At 39.4% G+C, this 9,905-nt stretch overlaps 1 protein-coding gene across 1 annotated transcript; it reads left to right on the forward strand.

Moving 5' to 3' along the window:
* Window positions 1–3,942: 3,942 nt before the first annotated feature.
* On the forward strand, window positions 3,943–8,766 carry nmur1a (neuromedin U receptor 1a; the record flags this gene model as incomplete). Its single annotated transcript, XM_079471885.1, has 2 exons — window positions 3,943–4,801; window positions 8,366–8,766. The coding sequence occupies 2 exons, from the start codon at window positions 3,943–3,945 to the stop codon at window positions 8,764–8,766; spliced, it is 1,260 nt and encodes a 419-aa protein (XP_079328011.1).
* Between the last annotated feature and the right edge of the window lie 1,139 nt (window positions 8,767–9,905).

Here is a 9,905-nt window from a genome sequence, read left to right on the forward strand (position 1 = left end):
TAAAACCTCTTCTGATAAATTGGGCAGATTTATAAAAGTGTGCAGCATTGTTAGAAAAGAAAATTAATTTAATTGGGATGCTAAATTTAGTTTCTTTTTAGTTTTTGTTCAATTACACATCAACAGATACATTCACATTGCAGTGTGAGAGCGAGAGAGCGAGAGAGCGAGAGAGCGAGAGAGCGAGAGAGCGAGAGAGAGCGAGAGAGAGAGAGAGAGCGAGAGAGAGAGAGAGAGAGAGAGAGAGAGAGAGACTGAGAGCTGTGTGCGTCTCTCTTTCCAAAGCTAATGAAGCACTCCTATACTGTGTGTGCTCAGCTCTAGGAAAAGCAGACATGATGATATACATCATCCTTAACAACATCATCAGCTGCAAGAGTGAACCTTCACTTTACATCTGACTGTCATTCAATGTTTCCAAATTCCGGACTGTGAAAGCATAAGGTAAGATAGATTCCTTAAATCCACTCAAATAATTTCTTCCAATTGATTTGTGTAATTTAATGCTTATGTTTTTTTTAATGCACTTTCATGATGAGAAAAATAATTGTCACTTGCAGAAATTAAATAACAGAAGCTTTCTTGGTAATGTTTGTATAATTTGTATGTAACTTTCTAATCAAAGGTACCTGTGGCTCTTAGGAATATTACTTTTTAAAATTAGGGAATAAGTGTGTGTCTGATATCTGTTAGGTTTTAGACTGGATGATCTTTCGTTGGTGATTATCTGCTAGCAATTTGTAAAGTAAGAATTATTTGTAGTTAGTGTTGGTATTGTAAAAGGTCACAGTATTTCAAAGATCTGTCAGCATTACCCTATGTACTTTACAATCAGTATGATCATTTCTTAAGAATGTATGATATCATTATCATAATGTCAAGTATCAAAATTATAATGAAAGCAAATTTTCAAGATATCAATGAATAACATTGCTTTTTGTGCGGAAACAACGCAGAATAGAAAAAATGAATTAAAATTGTTAAATTTTTGTTCATCACAGCCATTGTGGAGCCACATTCATTTTCATCATTTGGAAGAGTGCAGCCTTTTATTTTTCTTGTAATATTTTGTTTAATGAATTAGCAGGGGTGCGTTTCCCAAATATGCTGATAACCAAACATAGTTTCTGTACTATAGTAGCTACTCATGACTGCTACTCCCGAAAACACATTGGTTCAACAGCAGGCCTTAATACCTTCTTCTCAGCTTTCAGAATAATTGAATGTCATAACTGTAAATAATGTACACTGCTTCTGAAAACCAGTGGTGGAAAGAGTACTGGAAATTTGTACTCAAGTACAAGTAAAAGTACTGGTGTTAAAAGTAATTGAGTAAAAGTAAAAATTACTCTTCTCAAGAGTACTAGTTACTCATTACTTCTTAGGCGGTGTAATTGAATGAATTATTAATAATTATTAATAATCAAATTTAGAGATTTATATAGAAAATAGCTACATTCAACAAAACGTCTCGGTTACGTCTGTAACCTCGGTTCCCTGATGGAGGGAACGAGACGTTGTGACTTCATGCCACAAGTCAGTCTCTCACAACGTCGAGAGACCGACTGAAGGGGAACTTATATGCTTTATCAGTAAGGTTAAGATGTGTTCCCCTTCAGTCGGTCTCTCGACGTTGTGACTTCATGCCACAAGTCAGTCTCTCACAACGTCTCGTTCCCTCCATCAGGGAACCGAGGTTACAGACATAACCGAGACGATACAACTCATACAAAACAACCATTTAATCTGTCTGTCATGAGCTCCGTTTTCCAGTTAAAACCATTATCGCAATTCCAACACTGTTTAATCATGTGTACAAGGCCCCACAATGCAGAAATTCATTAATGAGAGCCCAAAATACTGCATGCAAAAAATGCTAAACATTTGTAACCTAAATTGCATTGGATTAGCATTCACAGTCATATCTGTGGAGCTGGCTGATCAATTACTCAACCTCAAGCCATCCGAGATGTATGTGACATTATTTCTTGATTCTTACCTGAAGTTCCCAGGTTTTTCATAAAATGCAGGTCCACAGGTTCATGTCTTTAAAAGTTAACAATACAGATAAAGGCAACATAACAGTAACCCGCGAGGTTTCTTTCGACGTATTAATGATGTCTTATTGAAGCGAATCGCTCGATCTGTGCCGGAAATTGAACTTTATTTAAAACATAAAACTGCCAGTTTGCGAAACTGCTTCGCAAGCATTCCAATGGCATATGTTCCCTACTCACTTATAAGGGCAGACCACTTGATGTAGATACTTTGGAGAGAGATGGACAATTTGACCTCATGATATAGCCGTTTGGATGACACTTGGAGTGATACAGGAACTCAATATTTCTGCATATCTCGGACGAACCTTCGTAGTGTCCCTTTCCCGCAGTGACTTTCAAGTGTGCAAAACCGCCGTTTGAGACATGCCCGGCCTGCCTCACACTATCGTCCTCCATGATTAAACTAAATTGGCGGCCGGCAGGTGTCTTTAAATCTGTACGATGCATGTTTTCTATGCGCGATTTGCGTGGACGGGGTCACGTGAGGGGATTGATTATTCTCTTTAGCCAATCACATGACAATTAAACATATAAAGTAGCGACTGTGAGGAAATATAGCGCAGTGAAAGTACGACTCAATTACAGTAATTTGAGTAGTTTCCTGCTACATCACCGCGCCCAGGGATTCCCCAGGGTCCTAGAGCAGTCTGGATCTGGACCTTTGCTTTGTTAAATCCAGACCGCAGAACATAGCCTAATAAATTATTTTGGCTGTTTAAATTGAGCCGCGCGTCACACTCGCTCACAGGAACATTTATGTAATTGATCTTTTGCTGCTATGTCCTCTAACATCTTTATTTAGCGCCAAACACTCTTAATTTTAACCCTTTCTGCTCTCTGTAAATGGACACACAACAGTAAACAAAATGCAGAGAATATTGAACCATTGGTATCCGTCATTCTGTTTACTGTTTGCTATGTCTCGCACCTTTCAACCAGATTTGTGATATTTTATCAACCATAACGTTTTATTTACATTTAGCATTAGCATTATTGGTCAGCATGGACAAATTTTTGACCCTGTGAAAACCCAGACTAACATCTCATAATATCTCAGATTTTGGTATTATTCAGTCAATATTGAAGATATTGTTATATTTTCACAGAATACTCTGTAGGATGATTTTATGAAGGACCTTTGCTGGGTTTTCACAAGCAGGTTCAAATTTAGTAAAGAACAACGTTTTAATTTGAAAATGATTTAGTATGAAAGTGAAAAGGTGAAAATGGCATGGAAAGGCTAATATAGCAAGTAACTTTTTCTGTTCATGATTTTAATTGTTATATAGCATTTTAATTGTTACATTACATTTGCTGTTTGCATGTTGTCAGTAGTTTTTTTTAATATACAAATATTAATTATCTGGAGCAGGATGGAGTTATTGGGGGAAGATGTAGACCTTTCCTCTCTCTCCTTGTGTCTCCAAATCGAATAATTTCTTTCATTAAGTACACAGTGAATGGTATCCTCTCTTTATTAATAGTCTCATTTCTCTGCCTGCATTTCATTTTATTGTGAATCATGATTGGAAGACACATAGGCCTCATGGAAATTACTTTGGGTCATCAATTTTGTGATATATCCCATTACTTAAGTGTTATGTCTTCTGGTGGTGCCTGTCCTTTTTGTATTGTGTGTAAGTCACCTGTCTCATTTTAATAGTATAAGAATAACAAATGTTTTAATAAAAACCTTGTGTGATGTCTTACTGTAGCTCCTCTTTGGCAACAGAAAACATCTCAATAGTTCAAAAACCTTTTATTTTTATAGGCTTTTAAAATTCAATGGACCTCCTAAAAAATGTTTAATCTCTCACTCTCTTGTTTTATTACTAGGTATAGAATGATTTCCATCTCAAACTGTTCCTCTGCGGATTCCTTAATGTCCAGTTGTGCTCAGGATGTGCTGTGCAACATCAGTGTTGGGCTAAACCTCAGCCAGGAGGAGATGGATGAGTATTGCCTTGACCAAGATGAGTACCTTGAGAAATATCTAGGACCTCGACGGTCTCCAGTGTTTCTGCCCGTTTGCATCACCTACCTGATCATCTTCATTGTAGGGGCGGTGGGCAACGTTCTTACGTGCACCGTCATTATTCGCAACAGGGTCATGAGGACACCCACCAACTTCTACTTGTTTAGCTTAGCTGTGTCTGACCTCCTCGTGCTTCTTCTGGGCATGCCTTTGGAGCTCTATGAAATGTGGAGTAACTATCCATTCCTTTTGGGCAAGGGCGGCTGCTACTTCAAAACCTTCCTGTTTGAGACTGTTTGCTTCGCATCCATCCTTAACGTAACAGCATTGAGCGTGGAGCGCTACATCGCCGTAGTTCACCCGTTCAGAGCCAAATACGTTGTGACGTGCACTCATGCCAAGCGGGTGATCTTGAGCGTGTGGAGCGCGTCCATGTTGTGTGCCGTTCCTAACACCAGCCTCCACGGCATCTTTACTCTTCCTCTTCCCAAAGGCAGAGGAACGGGTCACGTGGCCAATTCTGCCACATGCATGCTGGTCAAGCCACGTTGGATGTACAACCTGATCATTCAAATTACAACGCTTCTGTTTTTCTTGCTGCCCATGCTGACCATCAGCGTGCTGTATCTGCTCATCGCCATTAAGCTGAAACGAGAGAAGATGTTGCAGGTCCTGGACGCAAAAGCCAGTTTGTCGGAAGACAGCTACTCCAATGTGCGCAGTCAGCAGCAGAAAGCACGACGCCAGCAGGTCAATAAAATGCTGTGTAAGTAGGTCCATTTTTACAATTATACACATGTATGACTGTGCGACAGCTGTTTTGTGATGTAATCAACTGATGACGCGTGTTTAGAAAAGGCTTCATAAAAGGCTATAATATTGTTCACAACGTACAAATTTATACTGTATGAATAAGCAACCTTGTATAATAGTAACAAATTCAGATTAACACTTCACTGTACCCCGGGCAACAATTTTTAAGGGCCCCGGCCCCATCATCACAACCCCTGGATCACCATAATCTGTCAAAATACAGAATAAATTACAGTAATACAGTCAATATACTACATTTTTCAATAACTAACTGCCATAAAGTGCATTTTGATGTACAGATGTGCAAATGCTCATAGAATTACAAATGCACCACTATGTTCTCTTGTCAAGACCACTCAGTCATCATGTTATGAAAACAAAACACGTCGGCATCAGTATCATTTGGCAAAATTGACCCACCACATAGTCACAAAAAATAAATAAGCAACGACTTTCAAAGCATCCAATATTTATTTAACAACACCTACTCCAAACACAATTGCATAGAATCCATCTCCTAGAATCAAGTAGCATTTTGGTCCTCAGCTCATTTTAAACAGAAATCACCCTGTCACCTCAGAATTCAATAGGACTATCAAGTTATAGTGCAATATAAACATTTTGAAATCTGCTGTTTTCTCGCAACAACAATAAACAAACAAAATTTACATCATTTTCATGGAGCCACCACAAGACCACAAGGAAAAAATTTATCAAATGCAGTATCATCTGCTCCTAAACTCTTTTGAACTTGTTTTAAAACAGAAAACAACCTGTCACATCACAGTTCCAAAAGACAGGCAAGTGTTAAACATTTAGTGCAATATAAACATTTGGAAATCTGTCAATTTATCGCAATTAGACAAGACAAAATAAATGCTAAATAATCTGGCAAAATACACAATTTTAATCCTAAATAATGGGGAAGAGCATGTATAAATTTGAAATGCTTGGTTTCATTTGGCAAACACATCTTACACGAGCATTTTTCTGGACTTTGAATGTGAAACAGGGGCTGCTCGCAAACTCGACGAGCGGTTCTGATGGCGGTTAGACTAGAGACCCATCACCGCTTCCCTCAATGGTCGCACTCGCAGCAGAATCCGGGTCGTAGGTTGAAGATGCTGCTGGGGCTCTTCGCTCTCGGGGATGTGAACATTTGATGTAGATACTTTGGAGAGAGATGGACAATTTGACCTCATGATATAGCCGTTTGGATGACACTTGGAGTGATACAGGAACTCAATATTTCTGCATATCTCGGACGAACCTTCGTAGTGTCCCTTTCCCGCAGTGACTTTCAAGCGTGCAAAACCGCCGTTTGATACATGCCCGGCCTGCCTCACACTATCGTCCTCCTCCATGATTAAACTAAATTGGCGGCCGGCAGGTGTCTTTAAATCTGTACGATGCATGTTTTCTATGCGCGATTTGCGTGGACGGGGTCACGTGAGGGGATTGATTATTCTCTTTAGCCAATCACATGACAATTAAACATATAAAGTAGCGACTGTGAGGAAATATAGCGCAGTGAAAGTACGACTCAATTACAGTAATTTGAGTAGTTTCCTGCTACGTCACCGCGCCCAGGGATTCCCCAGGGTCCTAGAGCAGTCTGGATCCGGACCTTTGCTTCGTTAAATCCAGACCGCAGAACATAGCCTAATAAATTATTTTGGCTGTTTAAATTGAACAGAAACAGAAAACAACCTGTCACATCACAGTTCAAAAAGACAGGCAAGTGTTAAACATTTAGTGCAATATAAACATTCGGAAATCTGTCAATTTATCGCAATTAGACAAGACAAAATAAATGCTAAATAATCTGGCAAAATACACAATTTTAATCCTAAATAATGGGGAAGAGCTTGTATAAATTTGAAATGCTTGGTTTCATTTGGCAAACACATCTTACACGAGCATTTTTCTGGACTTTGAATGTGAAACAGGGGCTGCTCGCAAACTCGACGAGCGGTTCTGATGGCGGTTAGACTCGAGACCCATCACCGCTTCCTTCAATGGTCGCACTCGCAGCAGAATCCGGGTCGTAGGTTGAAGATGCTGCTGGGGCTCTTCGCTCTCGGGGATGTGAACATTAGCTAGAGCCGGCAGTGAAGGAATGTCCTGGCTAGCTGAGCTGTCCTCGTTGACGGATGGTGCCTTAGCAGACTAGTTGCTAACGTTTACTAGCGTAAAGAAATTCCCTATTTTCTGTATATATTTTAAATTTTCCTGATATCCTTCTCCCTTTTAAATTTCCGATTAGCGCTCCCACTTGGCTACTCCATGTTTGCATTTTTTGAGTTGTGTTGGGTTGTGGTAGGGCTTGCCGTCACGCGACCGGCTCAGTGCACGTTGATTGGTGTTACCGCCCGCGGGGCCCTTTAGAGGTCTCACGGCCCCTGGGCAATTGCCCAATTGCCCATATGGTTAATCCGGCCCTGGCTGCATTTCAAACCTTACTAAACATTTCACTGGGCTCCTTCAGAGGTTTAGATTCTGAAACCTCTAGACAGCTCTTTTTTATATTTTTAAACGTTTTGTGTGGCTTACAGACTCGCAATAATACTTAAAACATCCTTGTTGTATGTATTCTGGGCAGACTCTAGATTTTTCTATAAAATATCTCACCACTACCATGTTCACATGTTAAACATACAGTAGTTATATAGTGTCATCTGCGTTTTGGTCTTGGCTAAAAGGGATGCAACAACAGACACAATTGCAGTTACTCCCTGTCTTTTATAATACAGGATCATGCAGGACTGAATGACCTGTGTTCAGGGCCATCACAAAAATACATGAATCCTGAATTATGCATCAAAATTATATATCTGCCGACAACGTTCCCGGTTGTAACCCTCTGATGACAGCCTGGCTGTTTACCTTTTATAATATCAATCAACGTCATGCATCTCATGTTTTTACATACTCTGCATATAATACATACATTGTGTCTTCACAGTGGGAGAATAATATAAAACCCATTACACAAAGACTACTTGGGCTGCTCAACATTAGTCCCAGGGTGCATAATTGCTTTTGTTTACAAAGATTCACACGTCCAACACAACAGAAATCCGCTCTTGAAATGTAAGACACTGTTTATATGTAAGCCTAAATGCCAGTGGGAAAATCAGTGGGTCAGTCTTTCCCCGTAAATGAGTACAAACAGCTCAATATTGTCAAGCATTGTTAAAGGTCTTGTTTGGTTACTGACCTGAAGTGGCATACGGCAGGTAATAAACATACAGCTGAAGGGAGAGGAATGCCTTTTATAAGACTTCACTTGTGACTGATGTGCAATGATGTAATCTATCCAATTTGTGATTCAATTTGAATGTATTCCTATAGTGCTTTTTGCGAATTGTTATTATAAAAATAAATATTAATTTATTATTATTTAAAAAATCCATGAACCTTATTTTATTATAAAAAGTATATTATGTGTTAAATAAATATTCAATATTTATGATAAATATATCAGAAATAAACATTCAGACTTCATTTTTCTCAGTTGTACTAGTGGTCATGTTTGGCATCTGCTGGGCTCCGTTTCACACCGATCGCCTGATGTGGAGCTTCATGGACCAGAGATCCAACGACCACATGGAAATCTTCCAGGTGTACGAGTACGTTCACATCATTTCCGGGGTCTTCTTCTACCTTAGCTCGGCCGTCAATCCCATCCTGTACAACCTGATGTCCACCCGCTTCAGGGAAATGTTTAAAGAGGTGATGTGTCGTCGTAAATGGCATCCAGCCCCTAGGAAACGCTCTCTGAGCATGACCAGGGTCACTATGCGTAGCACCGTCAGTGAGATCCCGCCCTGTAATGGCACAGTCGCTACAGACGGAGAAGACTATAATGTATATGAATGCCAGGAAAATAAGACCACCTCATCCACACGACTTTGATTGTATTGTATGAAGTGCTCTTTGCGTTCTGGGTTAAGCTTTTGTTTGCTAAAAGCTGCAATTCGTAACCTTTGTCATTCTATCTTCATCTATGTTTGAAACAATTGCTGGTTATTTTATGTACTTATCTTTGTCTTTTAACAACATCAAGCTGACGTTTCCAGAAAAACGTACCAAACGTTTTAACCATGATTATAAGCTTACCACTGTGAATAGACTGCTGCGGGAATGACATATTTTTGTAGGCAAACCCGGAAGTTAGCGGCGCACTGATTCCCTTGAACGAAAGTGGACGGATAGACTTCTGTAATATCACAAAAAAATTAACTCTGTAATTTACAAAGGTTTATGATACTTAGACATTTTGTCACTCGAGATTATCTTGACAAAAGCCTAAATACAATCACCAGAGGTAAAAAGCTAATGCGAGGCTTTAAACAGACTACACTATTGTCACTCGATATTATCATCACCTGACAACTTTTCCAAATTTATTAAAAACTTTAGAAAAATATCATTATTCTCTAATAAGTAGGGATGCACCGTTAGGATTTTTTGGCCGATACGATATCGATCGTATTTACTGAACATGAATTGGATCCACTTAACAGAGAGCCACAAGTTAAGATACAAATACAATACAGAACAATCTTCAAAGGTGATTTTTGCTATCCAATATTTATTTTATTAACAACATTAACTCATATTCATATATTTATATTAACTCATAAACTGTGCTGTTACAATTGAATTATTTTTTTCAGAGAAAAACGTTTGCAACTCATTGGCTCCATGTGTAACAACCCCCCCCCCCCCCCACTGCCATGCCCCCCACATCAGCACCTTCTCCCTGCCGTTCCCGTTCCCTTTCACCTGACTTTTGAACTCACGCACTACACTTCCCATAATCCTTTGCACGCAATGATTGCACCCGAACCATATCCTCATTCCCCCGGACTGTAATTGTACCCTGTGTTTTGTCCTATCATATCGATATGGGCTAACATTTCTAAACAATGCTTTCAGCACCTTGTTGAATCAATGCCACGTAAAATTAAGGCAGTTCTGAAGGCAAAAGGGGGTCAAACACAATATTAGTATGGTGTTCCTAATAATCCTTTAGGTGAGTGTATATATAT

Source organism: Barbatula barbatula, assembly GCF_947034865.1.
Source record: "Barbatula barbatula genome assembly, chromosome: 13".
In the NCBI taxonomy this organism is placed as follows: domain Eukaryota; kingdom Metazoa; phylum Chordata; class Actinopteri; order Cypriniformes; family Nemacheilidae; genus Barbatula; species Barbatula barbatula.